Raw genomic sequence first — 26,505 nt, 5'->3', positions numbered from 1 at the left:
TAAACAATAAACTGAAAATCTAATTATGAAGTGTACCCCAGCAGTCAAACCATTAAATATGAAGCTATCACAAAGTTCAGAATTCAAATCTTCTACAGCTTATGTAAGCACTAAAGGTTAGAACACCTCACAATAAAAATTTCACTTTATCTTCCAATATGTTGATTTCCTTAATATTCATGTTAAGGAAATCAACAATATTAGTCAAATAAAAGGTTACAGAAAATCCCGCATAGCTCAATAAATAATTATTTATTAAAATCAATGTATCCACTGCATCCAGTAGAGTGAAACATTTAAGCACTTACTACTTTTCATTAAGACATACATTTTTAAAAGTGTAAGAGTTTACATTTTTATTACACTTAAAAAATAAATGACAGTATTATACTATGCTGGACTTTTCATTTAAGGTTCTACAAATGATGCTCTTAATTGGATACAGTTACCCTTTACTGGATACAGTATTAGGATTACAGCAGTAAGTATATTCATTTTAATGATCACTGCACACAAGCAGGATTCCTGGCTTTACATAAAGAATGATATCTTGTGAAATACGGACTTCTGTAAACTTTATTTGAGAAATATTTGGAAGGCAAGACCTTAAACATTTGAAACGGAAATAGTTATATTATTGCAATTTCATTTGTATTCGTTTTTCATTGAGCAAATCAATATATTGGAAGATGGAGTGAAAGAATTATACAGTTTTGTTTTAACTCAAAGCGCTAACCTGTAGCTACAAATGTTGAACACAGAAGTGTCAGAATACAATAATAGAAAACATAACTAGTTACCTCTTTGTAACCTAATGCGGCTGAAGGCCTGAGTGGAGGTGCAGGCCTCAAACAACTTAAAGTCCAAGTTTTGTAGATTTTGGCTGGTTCCAAAGGTCCCCGAGGAATCATTGAAATGGAGTGATGAGAGGGAGCTGGTTGTTTTCTGTCTGAAATCTAACAAACAAATAAAAAAAGCAAAGGTTTAATACAAACAGAAAACAGTTTAAAATAAATAATGGTCAAAAATAAAGCTCTAGCTCAGCTAAAACATCAGCAGCATTATAAAACATTGTATCCCAGTTTATCTTGCTGCATAGAGGTGACAAAGGTAAGATCCACTGTAGAACCACCATAAAGTCCGCAACAGAGTCTGAATCATGGTCAACCAGAGAGCATGAAGATAGAGGAAGAAAAAAAAAAAAAAGGAAAAAATCCTGAATCGTCCAATTTCCCCCACTCAACACTATATACCAAGCAAATGATCCCCAAACAACTCTCCTCCAAGTTCTCGATACATCAGTAATAGAGAATCTACCTAAAATAGGAGAAGAAAATGCTACACGGTATGGAGCGTGAAGACACAGATGACAAAACAAGGCTGGACAGAAATGCAAAAATGTCTGAAACACAATCATTAAAAGGTTCGTCTTCATGTACTTCTAGATTTAATCTATACATTGAATTTGCAAAATTGCCAATAAATGCTTAAATAAAAAAAAAAATAAATAAAAAAAAATATATATATATATATACACACACACATATATATTTATATACATACATACATACATACATACATACACACACTGAAAGCAAGTAACTAAAAGTAGTGGCTGTCTGAGTGTTTGAAGGACTATTGATGCAGCCAGTGATTACTGTAAAGTAGGGTGGCTCTACAAAGATAAAGTCTTGACAGAAGTGAGACTTGCCTGCCACAGTGCCCGGATTGGTCATTTATTGCAGGGAGCAGGCACGGTCTGCTCACAGTTTAGTAAATGTGCCCCCACCAAGAGCATGGGGAGTGTGGCATTAAGGATGCATAAAATCTCCTTTGTACTAATGTTGGGGTCATGATGGGCACCAAATGGGTTTTGATTTATTTTTATCGACAAAAACTTTGTCTATATTTATTAACAGTTTTTAGTTGTAAGCGTTAAATTGTAACCCATCTTTTATTGCAATTGTCACTTCATGATTAACCTCATAGAAGCCATGTATTCACTATTCACAATTTGTGATCATAGAACTGTAGAAAAAAAAATTATGAGAATTCCATTCTCTACCATCCTACACATAGAAACATAGAATGTGACGGCAGATAAGAACCATTTAACAAGGCCCATCTAGTCTGCCCAGTTTTCTAAATACTATACATTGAGTTTGTAAAATACACCAACACAAATGATAAAATTCTCTCTCATGTAGCAGATATTGCTGGTCCAAGTCCTTGGAAAGATTTTGGATCAAGTTCAAGATGAGTCTCTCTAACTTACCATGTGACCTGTCCAAGACTGTGTCTTACCCAATGCGGTATGCGACCCAGGAGCTTTGGTAAGACGATGAAGATGCTCGAGCCATTCCTGGCAATCTTGGCTACTGTTGCAAAACACCTGGATACGTTCTATCATGTGACCTGAAGTAAGAGCAGGGATTATATGCAATTTATTTATTCATTTTTCCCCGCTTTTTCTTTTGTTTTTTAAATTAATTTAATTGCATCATAGAAACCACAAAATAAAGCAAATATAAATCTGTGTTTCATTTTATAGTATAGTACATCTCATTACAGTCAGTTAATCTACGTTCTCTTATTTTAGGAAAGGTTCTGAAAAAAAATATATGGAGCAAGATCTTCTTTAGAGCTTGTAAAATAAAAGAAACCAAATGATAGTGCAGATTGAAATTGAACTTGGACCACTTGGAGGACTTACTTTTGATGCTGTCGATACCACCTTAGAGTGGATTACATGCTGTTTTATTTGGACCCGTCTGTAAGTGCATTTGTAAAATAAATCCTTTGAAGTTCAATTTCAATCTGCACTATCATTTGGTTTCTTTTTTTTTTCAAATTTATATTTTATTATTTTTCATGAGCAAAAATGATTCAGGGTACAGAATAAAGAATAGGAGATTTAGGTATCAGTACAAAACTTCCATCCATATACTGGTGGACACAATACAGCATGACAAGAGTATGACAAGAGTATTCATGAGACATTCTACTTAACACATCTACAATGTTCAGGACAATATATCAAACATTTTCTCTTGAACCTGAGATTTGTCACGTCTGTGACTTTGTCACCAATGTTTGAGGCAGTCTTTGGGTGTCTCGGTCTACCTTCTATTCCTATATGTGTACGGATGGTATGGACCATGTTGGGGTACCAGAATCGGTGATGGAGGAGGATGTGAACTTGAATAGGGGAGAACCGTGGGTTGGGCAGGGAGGGTGGGGGGAGGGTGCGTAGTTGTTACCTATGTTCATTAGAAAAAAAAAAGTCTTGTCCCAGTGTTAACTTACAGTGTTAGGCTATAATGGTCTCAGTGAGCTGTCTAGCCAGCGTTCACAAGTTGTCCTTCAGTGGTTGTCTCTTCGCTGATTTCCCTTTAATCATTTTTCCCCATGTCTCCCAGGTGGCGTCAAATTGTTGAACCTGAGTCGAGGACGTAATTGCTAATCTTTCATATAAACGGAATTGCTCTATCTTGTCCTCTAACTGGGCTAGGGAGGGGCAGACACGGGATTTCCAGTTGAGTGCTAGGAGGTTTCTAGATGCCATTAGAACCAACGTCAGAATTTGTTTGTGGCTTGAATCTATCCCTGTTGGGAATAACAACAGTAGGCAAATAGACGCCGTCAGGGCGAATTGTGGGATGCCCAGGTTGTCTAAGATATACCTTACGGTAGTCCAGAGAGGCTGAATATCCCTACAGGACCACCATAGGTGCAATAGCGAGCCTGTGGCTGAGTGGCATCTCCAACATGTCGGGTCTGTCATGGGGAACAGGTGTTGTAGTCTTTGTGGGGTCATGTACCACCTGTACAGGAGTTTTCTGTGGGCTTCCACATGGGAGAAGCACCGTGTCCGTTTGGACAGCCCGTTCAGGGCTTTAAGCCACTCCTCATCTGACAGTGTTATCCCACAGTCTTTTTCCCACTGGGTTTTATGTAGGGACGGTTTGTGTGGTATGAGTTCTTGCCAGGCTTTATAGCACATAGAAAGGGTTTTGGGCTTAGTAGGAGCGGACCAGCATCTGTCTAATAGCAGGCGTGGGGTGGGCAAGGGTGGATCTTGGGAGTCCTGAGGGGGTGTCGCGTGTGCTTGTAGCACACTTTTAAGTTGTAAGTAAGAGAAGGTGGCTCGACTTGGGAGTCGCCACTGCGTCTGTAGGATTGGGAAGGCTGTCACTGCTTTGTTTGTCATTAGTTGGGATATTTTTGTAAGCCCTGCATCGTGCCAGTCTTGTAGCGGTATGTTTGGCACTACCATTCTGAGGGCTGTGATAGGTGATTTGGGGTGAAAGTAGGCGTTGTGCCCTATTGCTTTCATGAATTCGTCCCATATCGTTATTGTGAGCTGAGTAGTTGGGAAGAGGTTCTGCCGTCTCTGTCGTAGAGTTTTGGGGGTCCACAGATAGTCAAGTAGGGATTGATTGCTAAACTGTTCCCTTTCCATGTCTACCCATTGTATCGTGTTGGGTGGTGTATGTAAGAGGACACCTGAGGATAGAATTGCAGCTTTGTAGTACTGGTTGATATTTGGTAGCCCAACCCCTCCTAAGCTAGTGGCTGTCTGTAACAGTGATATGGACACTCTGGGTTTTTTGCCTCCCCAAATAAACGTACTACATAGTTTTTGTAATGTTTTGCAGTAACTGGGCTGAACTCTGAGGGGGAGCATCCGAATGACATAGAGGATGCGGGGTAAAATCATCATTTTGTAGGCGTTGATTTTCCCTAGCCAAGAAATCATGGTGTGTTTCCATTTGTTCATTTCTGTCTTACAGAGTGCCAGCAGTGGGGTGTAGTTTGATGTTATTGTGGTTGGGATAGAGGGTGCCACTTTAATCCCTAGGTATGTGATGGATGTATGCCTCCAGTCAAATTTGTAGGTGGAGCGAAGGGTATCTGTTAGGGTGTTCGTTAGGTTGATAGGTAGGGCCTGTGTTTTGTCTTGGTTCAATTTATAATAGGAGACTTTTCCGAATTGGGTTATGAGAGTCAGCATATGAGGTAGAGAGCGAATGGGGTCTGTCAGTGCTATAAAGATGTCGTCTGCGAAGAGAGCCAAACTATATGTCTTGTTTCCTATAGGGATGCCTCGTATTTCGGGGTGCAGTCTGAGTTTACATGCCAGGGGTTCTAGGGCCAGGATGTATAGTAGGGGGGATAGGGGGCAACCCTGTCGTGTTCCATTTGTGATATGGAAGGGGCTGGACAGGAAGCCTCCGTGGGAGACTCTGGCTGCTGGTTTGTGGTACAGTGCCATGATACTCCTAATAGTAGATGTAGGAAAGTTAAACTTGTGCAGAGTCTTGACCATGTATGCCCAGTTTAATCGGTCAAAGGCCTTCTCCGCGTCAAGGGCAAGAAAGAGGCCTTTCGAGTTTTTTGAGTCTAGTGAGGAAAGCATATTTAGGATTTTCCTGGTGTTGTCAGAGCCTTGGCGGCCTTTTATGAACCCGGATTGGTCATTGTGCACTAATTTGTGGAGTAATGGGGCTAACCGGTTGCTGATAAGCTTGGCATATATCTTGGCATCTCCGTTAAGCAGGGAGATAGGCCTAAAGTTTTTACACTGTGTGGGGGGTTTGCCGGGTTTGGGAAGGGTGGATATGTGGGCCAACAGCAGCTCATCAGGCAAGGCACCTACGGAGGCACAGTGGTTAAGGAGCGTTAGGAGGTGTGGTGCAAGAATGGTTGAGAATTTCTGGTAGTAAGCGTTTGAAAAACCATCTGGGCCGGGGGATTTGTGAGCAGGGAGTTGTGAGATTACAGTTGCGAGCTCATCTGTGGAGAATGGTCGTTGTAGTATATCTAGGTCACCGTCTTTTAGCGTCGGTAGGTCGAGGTCTTGTAGAAAGCCGTCGATGTCGCTAGGGGTCGGTAGAGACATATTGGGGTCGTTTTTGAGGTTATATAGCTCACTATAGTAATTTGCAAAGAGATCAACAATATTTTGCGGGTTCAGTACCTTGTTCCCTTGTTTATCTATTAGGAAGGCAATTCTGGAGACGACACTTCTCTCCTTTAGTTGTGAAGCCAATTTGGCACCAGCTCTATTTCCATTGGCAAAAAAGTTATGCTTTGCCTTGCGCAATAGGTGTGATGTTTTGGCCATTTCTATGTTACGTAATTGGTTTTGGAGGTCTGACAGTTTTTTATAGGTGGTCGTGCTTGGGTCGCGTTTATTGGAGTGTGTCAGTGTGGTGATTTCCGTTACCAAGGAGTTGTAGCGTGCTAGCCTCATCTTCTTAGCTCTACTGGCATGCTTTATAAAGCAACCCCGTATGACCGCTTTATGTGCCAGCCATACCTGTTCTATGGAGGTAGTTTGTGTGGTGTTTTCAGTAAAATAATGCTTGAGGTCAGCGGTGATCTGCGACACTACGAATGGATCGGCTAGAAGGGACTCGTTGAGTCTCCAGGTGCCAGTCCCTTTGTTGGGGAATGCTTCTTTAATACTGAGGGTAATCGGGGCATGGTCGGACCAAGTAATCGTACCAATAGTGGCTTCCGCTATGTTAGGCATGGAGGTAGCTGGAATTAGAAAGCGGTCTATGCGAGAGTAGCTGTTGTGTGCAGCTGTGTGGCAGGTGTAGTCCACCTCTGTGGGGTGGAGGATGCGCCATGGATCTATCATACGGTGTGAAGCTAGTGTATTGCAAATTTTGGCTGTGAGAACCGTTCTCTGTTGCATGGTATGTCGCGATAGCCCAGTAGCAGAGGACGAGTCAGACTTGCTATCCAGTAAGAAGTTTGTGTCACCTCCAATAATTACCTCCCCATATTTATACACGTCAAGGATTGCTAGGGTTGAGGTTATGAATTCATGTTGGTTTTCATTGGGGCCATAGACATTGACCAGCGTGTACGGGGCATTATTAAGTAAACATTGGAGAATTAGATATCGACCCTTCCTATCTGCTATTTTACGGACCAAAGAGAACACTACATTTTTGCTGATTAAAATAGACACACCTCGCTTTTTGGCTGTATAGCAAGCGTGGTAGTCGTGGGGGAACCATTTGGAGTGAAACCTGGGTTTATCCTTCCATCTAAAATGCGTCTCTTGGAAGAATGCTACTAGAGCGCCACATTTCTTAGCCTCTTGTATGGCCAGCCTGCGTTTGTTTGGTGAATTAAGCCCTTTCGTATTTAGGGACATGATCTTAATCACCATGGTATAATGACGGGGTTTGCTGCAGTTTTGTTAGTTCTTAAGAGTTTAGCGTCATAGTGGAGATCGTATATGGGACAGTTGATCGGTATACGCACAAGGGAAGGGGTGGGGGTAACTGGGTGAGAACTATGTACAATGTTCCGTGTGTCACCAAGGGGTGACATCAAGGTACCTGAAGTAACGGATATTTACGGCTACTAGGGAGCCTTGGGGGTGGCCCTTTAAGGGCAGGATGTTGAGATCTACAGCACGGAAGATCTACAACTGTACAAATGTATGACATAGTGAGTCCGGGTGGCATTACCCCCGGTCGCGGCAGTAACAATGAATTGCATTGTATAACCGACAGTGTTAGATTAAAATAAAATACAAGGGATTAAGCAAATAATACAAAACATAAAACCTGTGCGTCTAGTCCATTCAGTTGACACCAATTTTGAGTAGAACCAGCAGTCCTTTCAAGTTAGGGAGGTTCCGCGGTCGGAGGGTGTGCGGAAAGTCTTCATTGGGTGTTCCCAGCTTTTGGTTATCGGTTTTGGTGCAGCGGTAGTCTGCAGGGCCCTTTCAGGGCTGTCAGAGTGTAGTGGAATGTCCCATTCCTGGAGAATTCTCTTTCCCTCTTCTGGGTTGAATATTGGTTTATCTACGCCATTCCGCTTGATCAAGAGCTTTGTGGGGAAGCCCCATTTGTAGGGGACGTTCGCTGCCCGCAGCGCTGCAGTGATGGGTGCGAAAGTGCGGCGCGCTATCATGGTGGTCGATGAGAGGTCTGTGAAGAGCTTAACATCTCTGTAGGGCGCTGGCCAGTTGCTCGTGGTTCTGGCTGCCTGCATAATGCGGTCTTTGACAGGGTAGAAGTGGACCCTGGTAATGGTGTCTCGTGGCGTGTCAGGTGGGAGATGTCTGGGCTTAGGGAGACGGTGCGTCCTGTCCAGGAGCAGTTCTGATTCTGTTAGTGAGGGGATAAGCACTCTAAAGAGATCTTGAACATATTTAGTTAAACTTGTCTGTGTCACAGATTCTGGGATACCTCTAATGCGTACGTTATTCCTCCGACTTCTGTCTTCCTGGTCAGCAACTTTCTCTTCCAGTGTCTTGATCTTTTGTGACAAGGAGGTATAGGCTGCTGCCATGGAGTTATGCGCGTCTGTTAGTTCCTCTGTGCACTCTTCCAGGCGTGCAGTCCTCTCCCCAATGCTGTTGATGTCAGATCTGATGTCTGCTGCTATTTGGTGTAAGTCTGTTTTAAATGAGGTTTTTAGTTCTTGCATGATCGCCCTGATGGATGAGTTTGTGGCTGGGCTGTCTGGTCTGTGCCTGTAGTCACCCGTATCAGAGTAACATGCTGGGGATCGCGGCCTACCGGCGCCATCTTGCTCACCGTGTTCCGGCGGCAGTGTTTTCTCCAGATGAGCATTTATGGTTTTTTGTTTCATTTTTTTCTGCGGTTTTGTCGCCATCGGGTAGCAGAGCGGTTCTCCTTGTATGTTGTGCGTTTTGCCGGCGATCCGTCGGTTATATCAAGCTGTTTTAGCCGCGATATCGGAGGAGCTCCGGTCTCTCACGTCCGCTCACATGTGCGGTCAGGACACGCCCCCCCTCATTTGGTTTCTTTTATTTTACAAGCTCTAAAGAAGATCTTGCTCCATATATTTTTAAAGATTGCTTCTGACTGAGGATGATGGGCCTGATATTCACGGTTATCTTGTGAGTTCCATAAATCATCCTGCGTGTCTTGATATTTTTATTCTGTAATACACTGTGTGCGATTTATTTATTCTTATATAGATATCGCCCACTTCGCCATTATAAGGTTGTATATATATTTTTATATCTGCACCTTAGAAGTGTTCATCTCTTGTTTTGCAGTCCTACTTCCTATTTTATTATATTACTGAATATTAAACTCCTTGAAACTTACACAAAACACATTCACATCCTGAGACAAGAAATGTGACACGCTTTCAAAGATCGTAATCTGTAACTGCGCATTATCGAGAACGGAAGCAAAACTCTCACCTGCAATTTCAAACGAGTGATTATTGATGTCATTGTCCTCTGTCTTAACTACTGACATTCCAGTCAAAGGCAATTTCCCCTTGGTAGAAAGTAAAATAAATCACACAATCATTAGTTTTCCACTATTATATCGTACAACTGCATGTTCAAAGGGACGCATGAGTCATACTTCCACACGGAGTTTAATGAGAGCCAATCAAAGGTGGCATAACCACATGCTGTGTAAGGTACTCTTATCCATACACATGATATGATAGGAAGGGAAGCCATGTGGGTGTACTGATATATGGATAATTCTCCCCTGCCAACATGAATCAGGGCGCAATGTATGAGCTTCTCCGTGTCATGCAAAATACAAAATAGACATACATGTTTCTCCCATTCCCATATTTTACATTAGGACATTGGGTATATGGTTCCCCATCAAATGATTCTCTTATGGGAGTAGCATATTATACGCATTTAGTATTGTTCTCAACCAAAGCCTGTTCAGCTTTACCCAGCAGAAACAACAAGTGACTTCTCATGTGTCAGTCTGATTTTAAGTGAATCTTAAAGGAACACTACAGGTAGAAATATAAAAAGAGGTATTCCTTAAGCTATAGTATTAAAAATACTATGTAGGTACCCCCTTAGATAAGTTAAAAACTTACTTTTATTTCAGCGCCATGTATGTGCTTGCCCTGTTCTTGGTCCACCTTCATGGCGGTCGATGGTCAATTCGGATTCTCCGCCAAGAAGGCGGGGTGGGGGCGCAGCCAAACATCCCACTGGCAAATCAGAATCTTCTTATAGAGATACATTGAATCAATGCATCTCTATGAGAAATGGTCAGGTCATATGACCCACATAAAAACATATCCAATGATGTTAATTTCCTGGAATGCCATCAGTCAGAAACTATGCTAAGCCTTACTCTTAACCATGATATATTATATGACAGCTTACTATAGTCTCTCCTGATGACGACTCACTGGCAGTTTGTAATAGTTACCTGCCTTCGATATCTTACTACAGACAGCCCAACACATTGACTCAGTGACAATTTGTGGCTGTCTCCTGCCATTAACACCTTGCTGTTTCAAAGCGATTTCTGCTAGCTTACATCTCCCATTATGTCCTAGATATAGATTAGATTGTAAGCTTATAGGTCATCTTGCTCTGCACTTTGTATAAAAAAGTGTTTGCATGTTAGATTTTAGATTCACAGACAGGGTTCTCCTTTTGATTTGTTACAGATTATTACATTTTGCATTATACAGTCTTCAATCCCTAATTTCTGTTAATGTACCAAATATATATTGCTAAAAGGTGTTAGCACTTTAAACCTAAAAAATAATAAAAGCTTAGCATGATGGACAACCAATCTCAGTGTTGTGCTCAAATCCACCTAAATAGCAAAACACACCAACGGTAGTAGGTCCATTGAGATCTTTGCCTTTTAATTGGCATAATAATCTCTATTTCAAAGCAGAAAGACTCGGTAAAGGTAACTTACAGAGATATTAAAGAACAGAAACGACTTCAAAGAATACCTGATAAAGGAATCCACTCATCCGAGGGCTAGCTGAAAGCATTAAAAGTGCTCTTGGAAACAGCATAAAATATCGTTCTTCTTTTTCCTAAAATCGCAGAAAATAAATAAAAGTTAAATTCAGATTTGGTTTTAATATAAAACATATCTAATTTTGAGGGGTTGTGGGTGAAATTTCAGCAAAGAGACACTCACTCTCAAAGACATTAGTATTTCTCACTAGAGTAACTTAGAATGAATAACTTTCCTAATCGGTTTATTGTTCTCTGTACTTTTAGGGTGTAATTAACTCCCTTGAAATATCGATACATTTTTGGTTTGTTTTTGGTTTGTTGTGCTTCCGGCCAGACAAACAGTATTGTCTATATCTAGTTACTGTCTATACTGTTTTCTGTGTCCATTTCTTTTAATAACACTATTCGACAAAATCTTTCATTGTTAATCAAAGATCAATAGATTAACCTTTTAATTCTTGCAAGCCACCAATCCTGGCTATATTCAGATTTACAATGCTCTCTTACGCACCTCGCTCGCTCCACATTGCACAAGAACCTGCGACATGTAGATCACACTGCCCAGTGCTTTAATGTCATCTCCTTCCCAACTTTGAATGGGTTCCGAGAGGATCTGCAGTTCCAACTGCTTTCGTTTGCGTGTGTCTTGACACTGGGCCTGAAACGTACAGAGTAACTTTGTGAAACATATAATGTGACGGCAGATAAGAACCATTCAGCCCATCTTGTCTGCCCAATTTTCTAAATACTCTCATTAGGTCCCTGGCTAGAGATTGGGGAGCATTTCGGGTTTTACTTTTTAAAAGGACACTGTAGAGGTCAAAGTAATCCCACTTTATTAATGCACATTAATTTAATCCATTAATTTAATCATTAAGTTAATCCATTAAATAATGCAAGAGAGTTTAAACAGGTCTCCCAAATAAAAGATATGTAAATTATTACTCCGTTACGTGGCAGTTTCTATGCAAACATGTTTCCAGCTTTCCTGTTTTCTCAGAAACAATCTTCTCCATCTCTGTGTTAACAGAACAAATGAATGACTGCGGTTTCCATAAATCACTAGAGAAAGAAAACCCCACCTAATGTGTAGAAAAAGCATTTCCATGTGGTTCTTTGGTATAAGAAAACTGTGCCATGTTTACTTTGTTTCAAGCATTTTCTAGCACCAACTTCTTAAATGGGTCACTCCCAACCCAGTGTTTTACAGCAGCCCATCACCCCCTAAAACATTTGTATTTTAGAATGTTAGAATCTTCATGAAATACTCAATATGACTGTGTTTAAATTTCACTGAAATTCCATCCCAGTCGAGAGACATGCAGCGTAGTGACAGTGCCGTTTAAGTGAGAAAAGCTCACAGACCATGTAACTTACCACTTTTTATAAAAAGAGCTTCAATGATTACATCTCTACTCACAGACAGGGCCAGCTTTACTTTTTGTATTGATCAGTGTATATTGTACATTCTTCACCCCCTCCCCAATTGCTGTGGAATATGTTGGGGCTTTATAAACCCCCCAAAAAACACTAAACAGGCACCCAGACCACTTCATCTCAACTAAGTATTATGGGTACAGTGGTCCTTCAGTTTTAACCCTGCAATAAAAAAAACATTGCCGTTTAATAGATAAAAACCTTTTCTATGACTGTGAGCCTTTTCTGACAGAAAACAGATTATACTACACGCTTCACCAGCATAAGTATATTTTTTCATTTAGTAGATAAGCCAATGATTTCTTTAAAGGGTTAAATATACTTCTAGTGGACGGTTTTAGATATACGCTAAATTTAAAAAATGCATAATTAAATGCATGCATGTTTTCATTGGGTTATATATTCGAAACATGCTTGCATGGCCCTGCTGGAGAACATTCAGAGCACATGTATGAGACTGATGCAACATGGAAGTTCTGTGAAGGCAAGTTTTGTTATATTTTACTCCCCTTTCCTGCATTAATCACCCCTGTAGATTCTATTTAACCCCTTAAGGACCAAACTTCTGGAATAAAAGGGAATCATGACATGTCACACATGTCATGTGTCCTTAAGGGGTTAAGAGTGAAGGAATGTGGAATTTTCGCTTCTCAGAAAGTGAGTTTTTCTAACTTCTCTAAGTAGAAAGTAGTAAGCTAACAGAAACAGAATTACTTAAAGAAAAATGCAATAGGCATGTTTGATGCTGAAGGTAATAAGCGTTCACTACAACCACAGCAAAGCAAACCCTCCTACACAGTCTGCACGTGTGAAAAAACTTTGAACTACCCTCAAAACATTACAGCAAACTCAGCAATGTACTGGTGGTTTTGCTGGCATGGTTGATGAACATGTCATTAAAATGTGATCTCTCATGAACATGCAGCTCAACCAAATTATGAGAAATTAAATGCCTGGAAATCACCCCAACCATTCAAGCAAGAAAACCGTAAGGCTACAACCAATAGTTAAAGGCCTAGATTTCCCAAAATTCCCTCTCAAACAGTGCCTGGCAGAGGATTATGGGAAGTGCGGTGCATTAAAATTGCTGAAAGGCTAGAGTTGGTATTTTCGAACATGAAGCTTTTCTTAAAAAAAAAAAAAAAAAGATTGTTTTACTTTAAATGGACACTCTACTGCCCAAATACACCCAGATTTTATGTGGCTGTCCAATCACAGACTTCCCAAAGCAGCTCATTGAGAAGTCTTTGCAGGCAGGTGCTCTGAGCAATTGCGTTCTTTTGATTTTAGCTCCACTGAGCTAAACAAACCAAGAAGTAACAGGACTTGTTGCCTGCTTGAAAGCCAGGGGGAGTAACCAGATTCATTTATAAAAGTATCACGCTTTTATTGAAATCTGCACTTTATGTAAAATGGAAAAAATTCTTCACACATAAAGCAATAAAGCAAGCTGAAGTACTTAAGGGGTCTAGTGTCCCTTTAAGCAATGGTCTGTTGCTTTAGGTTTGGGTGCTGTGATTTAAGGAAAACTAAATAAACAAAATACTCCTTTGATTGAAACAATTACTATTAAAAAGTACAGATTAAACATGATCTTTGAAACTATTCAGTAAATGCAAAACATTGCAGTTTATTCTCTAAATATTAGCAGCAATTGTGGTTACATTTAAGAGCTTAAGGATTAGACTTTGTTTAATCTCTTCACTAGAGAACACTTTTTGATTGAACAAATATTAGCATAACATTTATTTGAAGCTAGGGATGCATAGATCGTATATTAACATATAACACAGCATTTGCAAGGACACTAAAGGCATTACTAGTAGTGCAGCTTACTAAAAATGACAACTGAATGGGGAAAAAAAAAAAAATGAATGTCTGCATTGGAGCATAAATGTCCACATACAGTAAATACACGAACATCATATAATTGTAAAATAAAAGTATTTAAAACTGCTACATCATTCTTTATCAATCTCTTGGCTGGTAATGTAATGCTAACAGGGAAATTGTAAAGTCCAATCACTCCTCCCCTTCCCTGAATGCTAAAATAGAATGATCCACTGTAACTTCCTGTATGGTTTGGAAGCTGACATTTACAGCAACATTACATTCATTATATCAATGACTAGTGGCTTCTGGCAGAGGAATGTGTCCCTCGGCGGGATGGTCATCAAAACTAGTGTATAAATCAGGGCAAGTGAGGCTTTATGGACTAGATTTCATATCGCAAAATACATGAAAATAAAAACATATATTGGTTCCGAAGAGGTTGAACAATTGGATTCTGTACAGAAATATGCACCAATAAAGATTGCCTTAAATACATTAATCAGGATCAAATGTTTACTTTAACACACAATACAAAAAGGTATTCTTTAAGGGGAAACTGAATCATCTTAGGTAATGATGAACTATATCACCTAGAAACCATTTTCACAATGTTGACAGCTAAAGATTACCTCCTTACTCTTTGAGATGTAAGAATCCTCTTATCAGAGTGCTTGAATTACATTCTGGAATACAGTCTACTCATCCTACTGATAAAAATTAATAAAAATCATAGGGATGGAGAGACTATACCCTAGTAAGCAGACTGAACATGGGAAATTTCGTTCACAGACATTGGGTTTCCATCATCACAGAAATATACAAACCATAAGATTCTAAATAAATAATTCCATTGCTAGATTTTCTTTATGTAGAAATGTCACAACATGATTCATGCTGCACACAGGCCAGGTGCTGTGTACAAAGAATATTTTGAGAGTCTGACATCACCTACCACAAGGGCTTTGAAGGATGCAGTGGCTCGGAGAACATCTTTATGATCTGGGTGTGCTTCCTGTAAAAGGAAAAAAGGATCTTATTTCTAAAAATACATTAATTAAACCATAAATAGCTAGAAACTAGAACTACCACTTTTCAACTACTAATATGGAAATAGTTACAATGTAGGGATTGCGTGTTTCCAAAACTGATTTGCATTAAAGTATAACACAGAATAAGCATTTGTGACATTGTTTGCAGTATTTGGGAATTCCACAATTTGAAACCTCATTTTATTTTAAAGTGCTTTCATATTTGGTGTAGAAATCAGATTCTTCATGTACTGGTATTCATTAAAACCTTGAGAGATAGCATTTGTTATCCACAAGGATAAAATGTTCCTGACAATCCCTAGTTTAAAGGTGATAAGAATTATCTTACTGCTTAGGTTACAGGAAGATAGAATATTATTTAAAAATACCAAAAAACACAACAATTTTGTCATGGCGCACTTCGTTCTGGCATGTTCCCACAGAGGCTGGGTACACCACAGCAGTTTCCAGGTCTAGAAGCATATGAGATGCTGGCTTCTGCGTGCTAGACTCTTTTACTCTGTGCCCATAATTCTCTCTCAAACGTGTTTGCAACGTCACACTCACATGCCCCAAAGTCATGTGATCACTTCTAGCCTCAGAATGGTTATTAGGGTATTTATACCCATTTTGATTTACTTTCAGTGTGCGGTCGTGGATTTCAATTTAGTTATATGAGGGCACATTAAATTTTTTTTTATTTTGCCCTTGGCTTGTTCTCTGACTATTCTGACTTCTGTATCCTTGATCTCGGCCTGTCCTGTACTTTTCGATGTTAACGTTAAATCCAGCCAGACATTTTAGGGTTTTTAAAATTTTATTTAATCTTTGTTAACTTAAGGTTTTCATGTTGGATATTAGACTATCCTGATCATTATAATCCCAAGTGCTCATGTTATGAATGCAAAATTCTGAAAAAAATGTTTTTTTGTTTTTTTTACATAAAAGTAAAATAATTAAAATAAATAATATAATATCACTTTCAAAAAGTTGCACTTACCTCCATGTGTCTTTCCAGTTCTTGGAGAAGGGTGACATACTTGTCTAGTCTGATGAATGGTTTGCTTAGGCTTGTGGTTAGCATTAGAATGCCAGATCCTGCTGCTCCTTGAGCCTCCATAAACTTCTCCAACTCATCACTACGGAACAGAATGGAAGAAGTTTAGAATGATTTCTACCATTATGGCTTGATCTATAACCTTACTGAAAGATCACAAAAGACAGTTTAAGAACCACAACCACTGCACCTGGTTTAATGATTCTGGTGTTAGTGGGCTGCTGACATATCGATTTTCAAGTTTAGAAACAGAAATTGTATCCACATTTGGATGGCAACAACATTCTCACTTCGTCGGTACATGCACTAAGAATATAAATGCAGTTGAATTATGAGTTAAATCAATATTGCCAACACAGAGGTGGGAGTTCTGATTAACACCACGGCAAGCAAAGGCCATGCCACTGGTACCTCAGGGATTCTTTGTTTTGGACAAACTTCTTAAAAACCATTTATCCCAAAATCTTCCAGCGGTAGAACTACTACAGCAGGATAGAAAAGATTATGGTTCTTCGTTGTCCTGGAGCATTTATCACTCTCATATCTGGAAAGCTTAATGGGACACTATAGGCACCCAGACCAGCTCAGCTCATTGAACCCTGCCCTTTAACCCTGCAATGTTAAATTATTGACATTTCTTTTAAACTGCAATAATTACATTGCAGTCTAGAGACTAATAAAGATTGCTTTAACAGTTTTTATATTCTTTTTACAGTCTGCTGACATTTTAGTGAGCAAGATTGCTAACAATGCCATCAGGGTCCTCGCAAATACCTATTTTTATTTTTACTCCTTCTGTATGTGAGAAACTGAATTTTTGCTTTTTTATTAACATTTAAGACCCAGTGGGACATTTTGCAAGATAAATAACACTGTATAGGGTCTAAAGCTTTTACATTTTCCTATTATTTGTAAAAAAGTGAAGAAGAAATAATTAGTAAACTATAAATTTTAACTTCTTGTTTTGTCTGCAAAGCAACCTATACACAAAATTGCTGTGTTCTAATAGGTCTAGATCAGGCAACCCCAACAGTTCCTATTTCAGTGGGACAGTCTAGGTTTCAGGGTCATGTCACACCATCATCTGGCACCACAGTGCGAGTGCATCATTAGACAAGCTTAGCAGTGCACTTCGCCCAGTCCTGCAGGTTGGGGGCTTGCAAGACATGCCCCTTCAGTGGTTGAATCTGCTACTCTTCCAATAGGGCATACCCCCAATGGGCAACACCTGTGACGCAAGTCATGTCACTGGTGACGCCCCAATCATGGCACACTCATCCTGGTCTCATAACCTACCAACATTGGTAGTGTGATCCTTGTCTGTAGATAGCACGGTCCTCTAGGGCAAAAACATGCACAGTCCTTTTATTTTCTTATAATCCCGGCAACTTTATTGTAAATCCACACAGGAGACAGCAGTAAATGAAAACATAAATCCCTTTAAACAAAAACCTAGCTCGTCTGAGCACTAACTAATATCAGGTTCCCTATCTCTCAGGGGTTAAACTAAACAAAACAATATTGGTTTCACCAACCTAGAGTCTTTGTCCACTCTCAGCACTCCAGTCTTTAGCCAGCCTGCTGCTCCCAGCCTTTCAGAGAGAAACAAAACATTCTCCCCTTACCTGCCTAGCAGGGAGGGGTTTATTCCCACTGCTGCAGCCGATTACCTGCAGCTGGGCAGTAGGTTGGAGACGGTCAAAAAACCCTGGCCTGGATCTATGTCTTCCAAGAAAACCGCTAAACTGCGGAGTGGAGCATTGGCCCTCCCTTCTCTCCAAATGCTCCACCCCAGGGGCCCATAACTAAACAATCATTCCGGTTATATACACAGAATCATACTCTCCCCCTGGGGTTAAAAATCATATGCCTCTCTGAACAATCTTGACGAGATATAGACTCCCTCACAGACCACCCCATTCACCTTATCACAGTAGGCATATAATATGCTAGCTATGAATCCCTTGCTAAAAAGAAATATGCCAATATTTTTCAGTCAAAAAGTACTTGGTAGTGAAGGGGATTGAACATTCTGAAAGACTACCATCTGTCCCACTAGGGAACTCCTGGAACCAAAACCACTACAACAGGCTCTAGTAGTTATGGTGTCTGGGGAGTTATTTTAGGAAATAGAAAATTAAATTAAAAAACTATAAATTACAATTCTGGTGCATTAGGACCAAATAATATTTTCTTAAATTTTTTAGGACCATGACTTGCCTGTGCTGTGTGAGTACGTTAACAGCCATGGGGTGGTTAGCACAATAGGCAATATACAGAGACTTAAACTGACTGAAAAGATTCATGAAGCAGCTTCCCACTTTCTGGTGGTTTTCATGCAACCTAAAAGAGGGGGAAAGAGAATTCATTAATATTAAAGAATATATATATATCTCAAGAAACATCACAATATGGGTAGAATTGGCGCATCTGCAACTACAGCCCACATAGCTTAGACGTGAACTGTCAATTCTGTAGAATTTACACCATTGAATAAAACATCGAGATCACCCATAACTTGTGTTACCCTTTTGTCATGAGATGTACTCTTTTCTTTTAAATATATAAAAGATTTTGCAAATGAAAATTAGACTCCACTTGAGACAAGGATAAGTCAAACATGCTAATAAAGAGGAGAAACAGAACGGGTTTGATGTCTGCTATTCTATTTATGCGCCTCTATACTGACTGACAGGTACAAAGAACAGAGCTCCAACAATAATTGACAGGGAGTTAACATGGAGGAGCGGAGGTACAGGAAAAACAGAGATTGATTTCTACATTTACATTTTTGTTTTTCCCACTTTACAAATACATTTTTTGTCAAATATAGGGATAAGTAAAGAGGAACTGTCACTTTGCATGATTTTTTTTTTTTTAAGATGTTTAAACACTTGATGGAAAGATTATATATCATAATAAAGAAAGAAGAGGGCTATGATTTTCCAATGCAAAATCCCTAAAGTCGTAAAAATCTGAGGTCTTCATTATGTTTTTATCTTTTCATAAATTTGTTCTGACCAACTTTGTACAGGTGAGTTCTTGTGGTTTCTTTTTATTCCCTGCACCTCTGGCTGGTCGAGTTTTGGTAATCACCAATTCCCTATTTCAGGATTTATTAATCGGACCTCTTTATCAGCGGAGAATATTTGTATTAGTTTAATCACCAGTCATTTGTGATGTACAAACAAAAAAAACATTTTTTTACAATTATTCCAATATTGAGCTAGAAAATCTATTTCCAGTTACAAATGTTTTTTTTTTCCCCTCTCTCAAATTGACTAAAATATTGCATCATATATTATATATACACACACACACACACAGAGGTCCCTTGAAATTAATAAATTAATCTCATTGTCCTTTACAGCGATCATTTGTGATTATTTATAAAATTCCTATAATATCAAGATGTCAAGTGGAAAGCTTTATGTAACAATATACATGTAGTTGGGATTTTTGAAATATTTGATTTGTTTTCCTAAATGTATGTTTAAATAATTGGTCTCTGACAATTCCTGTTCAATATCAGACACTCAGACAATGTAAAAAAAATAATAATAATAATACAAAAAATCTCTTGCATTAGGAGCACAACAGTGACACCTAGTGATTATATTCTGGTATAGTGCCTGGCCAAAACACATCAGGAATTAGAAAAGTGAAGCAAATGTTATATACTTCTTTGACTTCATCTTCTTGATTGGTTCCTGGCTGAGAAGGCAGGTTGGCAGACAGGAATAGAGAAAATTAGTGTATGTAACAAATAATTTTCACTGCAGTCTAAACACGAGCACATGTTGGAGGCTGTTATGCGTATCCAAACTTGGACTTGGCTTATTACAACTACATGTTCAATCACTATAAAAACCAGGGCAAGCAACGTGCATGCATCCTCCTGTATGTATTAGACGATAACCAGGTATTTTACAATTAAAAACTAGATTCTTATAGTCAAACAAACAAAATCGACAAGAGTTCGAAGATTAAAAGAGAATAAAATAGATGAATGATTACATTTTAAAAAAAATAAATAAAAAAAAATAGATCATTCTTGTGGCATTATATTTCACAGGAAAAATGACAGCTTCTTACTTTGCGCATTCTTCTAAACTCTGACAGATTGTTTGTTGAAATGTGCATATTTCTTCAAAATTTCCTAGAAGCAAAAGAATGTCTGCAGCACTTAATCTGGAATAAAAAATAAATAAAAAATAAAAATATATACCTTGAATTACCGGTACATCAATTACATCTTTTTTTAAATTTATTTTTATGCAAGGATACCTTTTTTATTGGAATAACATAATATTTAAAAAGACACGCTTTCAAGAGTTTTCCTCACTTACTTAGGTCTGATTCAATACTTAAAAAAAAAAAAAAAAATTTTTATTATACACAATAAATTTAAAACAGACCTAATTGATGTTATTTTTTTTTTTTTTTTTATTCTTTATTTATGTTGTGCAGGTGGGTACAAAATATCAACAGACGCCACAACAGTGTATTGCAAGATTAACACACGTTAGGTAGTGGCATGAGAATTCGCACATTTTTATAATTTTAACCAGCTTAGACGATTATATTGTTAGAGTAAAAGTAAATAAAACAAGTGAGAACACTTAATGCATAACAGTTGTAGTTTAGACATTACGTGACATATAAGGCTGCACTTTTTTTTATAATAAACTAGATAATGCTTATGATCAACTAAGAATATATTAATAGGAGAGGTGGTTGCTATCTGGTCAGGTCTGACTGCTATTCAAGACATGAGCTGAGTAATTAAACAATGTTTTTAAAGTTATATAACGTGCTTATCTAGGATTAGCTTTGTAGTAACCACTGGGTATTTACGTTTATAGAATGTAGAAATAGCTTATTTTTATACATGAATAATTCCTAGGCATGGTATTTGCTGGTTATGAACAGTAGGTAACTTGCTAAATTATCATATACTCTGCATTAGTTTGCTAGTCGACTGCAAGTTATTACAGTGAAGAGGTATGTAGCATAGATGGGCAACGAGCCTAAACTAAAACAAAACATGTACACTTTTATGCAGTTAAAGCGCTGGTCAGCATTCTGTAGTCAAAGTCCCTGGTCGGTGACCTGTCTTGGCCAGCAGCTATCTCACAGAGTCAGAGAGTCAGCCGATTCCCTGGATGGGCATCTGTAGTACATACGTGTATAGTCCATTATGGTTGGGCTTTGCTCTCCGGATAAGTCCCTTGGGCTTTGCCCAGTTGCTAGACTGTGGTGCGGCATTCCTCTGTTCACGGTGGATGTCGCAGGAAGCCTAGCCAAGATCGGAGTTGGTGGCTCGAACGGAGCAAGGTAAGTCCATCCCACTGCCCCGGGCCAGTAGCAGGGCCGACATCTTAGGTCCATGCACCTGGCTTTCATGAGGGGCCAGAGCTCTCTCCCTTTGGGAGTGGCGGGGGGTGCGGGTGGTCGGCCGCTGAGTGCGGCGGCGAGCACTCCACCAGTGTGGAGGGCTCGCCTTCAGCCTGGGTGGGCCATCAGTGGACGGGACAGGCTTTTGTGAGATCGCTGGGCCCGAGTGGGGTCCTCTGTGTCATCCGGCTCTCACCTCTCCGGTCCGCCACCAGTGGTTGTGCCGTTTTGATCGTGCGGCTATGTTTCAGGGCTTCCCTGCACTGTGTTGGTGCGGGTGGGCATAGTTTGCTTCGTAGTTGCCGCCATAATTCCCGAAAGTGTTTGTCCAGTCGGGCGAGTATTTCTCTGGAATGTGGGAGCCATGCCTTCTCCGCCATGCTGACTTGGTCGCGTGTCTGCAGGACTGCTCTTACGGCTTGTCCTCTTGGTTGCGTGTGGGTCACTTCTCCCAGCGGGGACCGGGATGAAGTGTCCGACCTGGTAGGCTTGTGACTGTTTTGCAGTGCTGATTTACAAGCTTCCGCCATGTTGGAGGCCCCCGCATTGCTTGAAGAGGTCGCAGGCTTAGTCGGAGGGTGCCGGGCGTGGGGTTCCCCATCTGGCGGAGACCGGGATGACCCCCACCGGTCCATCGGGGGAGGGGGTGAGAGAGAGTGTTCCAAGTGTACTAGTGGATGTGTGCGATTGGCGGGAAAGCGGCCGCCTTTCTCCGCCGCCTCCCGCGGTAGGCCCCATTCTGCCAATGCGGTGCCGGTTATCACGGGTGCCAGTTTCGGTGTCTCAGGGCTCAGGGCAGTCTCCCCAGTCTAATGGGCCCACTTGCAGGAGGGTGAGAGCACTTTAGCCCGTTTAATCCTCAGTTTTTGTGCCTGTATAACAGGAGATAATGCTGCTCTGCTCACTGGTCAGGCCCCACCCCCTATATATTTTTAATACTGAAATAATAAATGTAGTTTTCACACAAAGCAGGAAAAAAAGTAGATTAGACGTTCTGAAGATTTTTTTCCAATCCAGACTTTTTTGGTCTAAATTTTTCAAAATTTCTTTGCAATTTCTCTAAATTCTAGAGTTATCAACAGGTTCACAAAAGACATTGCAGTCCTTTTAATAAGCGGACAGTGATTGGCTGAGGTGCAGAGTAAGGTCATTAACTCAGTTTACACTGATCATGTTCTCAGAATACTTCCATAAAACAAATACGAGGCCTAAATGGTTTTATGCCCTTTTACAACAGCCTGTGTTTCCATAGTTTACCTAGGTTATTTTCTATAGGAAAAAGAAAGGCAACAAATCTCTCTAAAAGACTGCCAGTTCTCTGGTTGGTTGAATCATTCTTGTAAGATAGTGGTATAGATATTTTTTGTACTGGCACAAACAACATGCCAAGCACCATAAACACTTTGCTGCACTATTGTGGTTATGGTGTCCAGAGTGCCATGGTACCCCCTAAATGTAAGTAGTCAAACTGTTCATCAGGAGATGTTCACTTATTCCAATGAGAGCCTTTTCTGACCTACACCCTGCCATGCAATGAGCCAAGCCCTGCAGCGCCGGGGTTAGCTTAATGAAGTTCACTGGATCTTATGGAGGAAGTGACCAAGTTGCACTCAAGTGTGCTGTAGTGGTTATGGTGCTTTAAGCATTCTTTTTAGCTTATGACCCTTCTCTGGATGTCCAACATGCTAAGAACTTGGGTATCACTCATCCTGTACCGGTCAGATATTTTTCAGAATTTTTTTAAATTATGTTATTATAGGAACAGGAATGTCTAGACACCTTCTCAAATTCCGGGGTTAAAGCAACATTCTAATGTGCTGCAGTGGTTAAGGTGTCAAAAGGTCCCCCCACCCTCAGGGCCCCACTCCCGCTGGGCTGAATGGATCAAAACCCCTTCAGCCACTTACCTTTCTCCAGCGCCGTGCTCCCTCTGTGCTGGTGAACTCTCCACCCCCTGCTGATGTCAGGTCCGAATGCGCATGCGCGGCATGAGCCGTGCGTGCATTCAAACAGCCCATATGAAAGCATTAATCAATGCTTCCTATGGACATCCAGCGTCTTCTCACTGTGATTTTCACAGTGAGAAGCGCGGAAGCGCCTGTAGCGGCTTTCAATGAGACAGCTACTAGAGGCCAGATTAACCCTCAGTGAAACATAGCAGTTTTTCTGAAACGGCTAGGTTTTCAGCTGCAGGGTTAAAACTAGAGGGACCTGGCACCCAGACCACTTCATTGAGCTGGGTGTATAGTGGTCCTTTAAGAAATCAAAGTCAAACTACTAAATTTTTTAATTATAGCCATTTTCAGTTCAAATAATTTGGCCTAAAATGTAAAGTTCATACTCAGGGTTATTTCCTAATGTGTTAATTGTCTGTAATTAAAAATGAATTTCTAATTTTATACCCCCACCCCCAAAAAATAAATAAATAAAATAAAATGCTTAACACACAATTCACTTGGAGATGTGTTCCAGTTTAACTATTTTGGCCTAAAATTAGAAATTTGCTTTATTTTGAATTTCCAAATATTAAAAATGTATTGGATAAAATATTGTTGCATAAAATAAAGAAAATACATCAAAAAAATTCTTAAAAATAAAAAAATAAATAAATAAAAAAGGGTGGGAGAGCTGGGTGAGGACATGATATGTAGTAAATGATCCATTATATTTAGTTACCGGAGAGCATGTCCTTCTAAGTAATTCATACCTCACAGCCATCTACATGCTTAACTTTTTATGCTGGAATATTTCAAGTGTTTTAAATAGTTTCTCCAATCCGCATATATAATGTATTCCTTTTTGATTCTAGACCATAACATTGTTTACAATATGTTTGTTGCGCTGTGTATTATTCTCTCTTATAGTGTTATATAATACATTACCCCTACACCGAACCCAATAAATCATGGCATGGAAGCATAGCATGATATAAGTCTACATCTTAAATAGTGAGGCAGCCCATTCACTTACTTATCATAGGACTGGAGGGGTCTGAGGTATGTTGAGAGCAGTAACTGAAGTTCTTTAGAATAACTACATTCAGTTTCCAGAATATTCTGCAGCACCTTTAGAAAAAACATACAAGAAAACAGCAGAACATAATAATTATAATACTGCAAATGATTTTTCATCTTCTTTCCTCTCTTCCCTCCCTCCCCACAATTAAAGGGGGGGAGGGGGAAATACACTTTAAACTTTACATTGGGAATAGCTCGCATTCACCTATATGGTCAAGGCAATCACAAAGCAGATTCTTATTATTGCACCCCCTCTCTAACACCATGCTGTATAGATTGACACTCAAAAAAACATACTATATACATGAATGAATTGTGAAAATCCTCACTTTGTCTCTGTTATGATACTTGCTGTCTCTGCACACAGTAAATATACTTTGAAGGATCACCTATGGGTCCACTGGCTGGATGTGCATCTACAGTGAGTGGAAAAAAAAGTGTTTGATCCCCTACTGATTTTGAACGTTTGTCCACTGACAAAGAAATGATCAGTCTATAATTTTAATGGTAGGTGTATTTTAACAGTGAGAGACAGAATAACAAAGAAAAATTCAGAAAAACGCACGTCAAGAAAGTTAGAAATTGATTTGCATGTCAATGAGTGAAATAAGAATTTGTTCCCCAACAATCAGCAAGATTTCTGGCTCCCATGTGTCTTTTATACAGGTAACAAGCTGAGATTAGGAACACTCTCTTAAAGGGAGTGCTCCTAATCTCAGCTTGTTACCTGTATAAAAGACCTGTCCACAAAAGCAATCATTTAGATTCCAAATTCTCCACCATGGCTAAGACCAAAGACCTGTTCAAGGAGGTCAGGGACAAGATTGAAGACCTACACAAGGCTGGAATGGGCTACAAGACCATCGCCAAGCAGCTTGGTGAGAAGGTGAGAACAGTTGGTGCGATTATTCGCAAATGGAAGAAACACAAAATAACGGTCAGTCTCACTCGGTCTGGTGCTCGATGCAAGATCTCACCTCGTGGAGTTTCAATGATCATGAGAACGGTGAGGAATCAGCCCAGAACTACACGGAGGGATCTTGTTAATGATCTCAAGGCAGCTGGGACCATAGTCACCAAGAAAACAATTGGTAACACACTACACCGTGAAGGACTAAAATCCTGCAGCGCCCGCAAGGTCCCCCTGCTCAAGAAAGCACATGTACAGGTCCATCTGAAGTTTGCCAATGATCATCTGAAAGATTCAGAGAAGAACAGGGTCAAAGTGTTGTGGTCAAGCTCTTTGGCTTTAACTCAACTGGCCGTTTTTAGAGGAGGAGGAATGCTGCCTATTACCCTAATAACATCAACCCCACCGTCAAACATGGAGGTGGAAACACTATGCTCTAGGGGTGTTTTTCTGCTAAGGGGACAGGACAACTCCACCACATCAAAGGGATGATGGACGAGGCCCATGTACCGTCAAATCTTGGGTGAGAACCTCCTTCCCTCAGCCAGGGCATTGAAAATGGGTTATGGATGGGTATTCCAGCATGACAATGACCCAAAACACACAGCCAAGTCAACAAAGGAGTGACTCAAGACCTTAATCCCATAGAAAATCTGTGGAGGGAGATGTAGGTTTGAGTTGCTAAACGTCAGCCTCAAAACCTTAATGACTTGGAGAGGATCTAAAAGAGGAGTGGGACAAAATCCCTCCTGACATGTGGCCAACTACAAGAAACGTCTAACCTCTGTGATTGCTAACAAGGGTTTTGCCACCAAGTACTAAGTCGAAGGGGTCAAATACTTATTTTACTCATTGAAATGCAAATCGATTTAGAACTTTTTTGCTAAGAGTTTTTCTGGATATTATTATTTTTGTGTTATTCTCTCTCTCACTGTTAAAATACACCTACCATTACAATCATAGACTGATCATTTCTTTGTCAGTTGACAAATGTTCAGAATCACCAGGAGATCAAATACTTTTTTCCCCTTCACTGTATACCATTTTGTACTTTTATAAAATAATTGTTT

General features: G+C 39.9%; 1 protein-coding gene across 5 annotated transcripts in view; it reads right to left on the bottom strand.

The window, feature by feature from the left end:
• The window catches only part of ARHGEF6 (Rac/Cdc42 guanine nucleotide exchange factor 6), a 116,060-nt gene that overhangs the window by 40,621 nt on the left and 48,934 nt on the right, over positions 1–26,505 (bottom strand). For all 5 annotated transcript variants that reach the window (XM_063432022.1, XM_063432023.1, XM_063432021.1 and 2 more), the window contains exons 7-16: positions 24,479–24,573; positions 20,207–20,302; positions 18,332–18,454; positions 16,055–16,193; positions 14,979–15,038; positions 11,268–11,414; positions 10,744–10,830; positions 9,209–9,287; positions 2,276–2,415; positions 801–956 (exon numbers count right to left, since the gene is read on the bottom strand). In XM_063432022.1, coding sequence (XP_063288092.1) covers positions 801–956; positions 2,276–2,415; positions 9,209–9,287; positions 10,744–10,830; positions 11,268–11,414; positions 14,979–15,038; positions 16,055–16,193; positions 18,332–18,454; positions 20,207–20,302; positions 24,479–24,573 — 1,122 coding nt within the window. The remainder of the gene's footprint in view (positions 1–800; positions 957–2,275; positions 2,416–9,208; positions 9,288–10,743; positions 10,831–11,267; positions 11,415–14,978; positions 15,039–16,054; positions 16,194–18,331; positions 18,455–20,206; positions 20,303–24,478; positions 24,574–26,505) is intronic.

This window comes from Pelobates fuscus, chromosome 9 (genome assembly GCF_036172605.1).
Source record: "Pelobates fuscus isolate aPelFus1 chromosome 9, aPelFus1.pri, whole genome shotgun sequence".
Lineage (NCBI taxonomy): Eukaryota > Metazoa > Chordata > Amphibia > Anura > Pelobatidae > Pelobates > Pelobates fuscus.
Note: the sequence above shows the minus strand (reverse complement) of the source record. Positions and strands in the feature narration are given on the sequence as shown.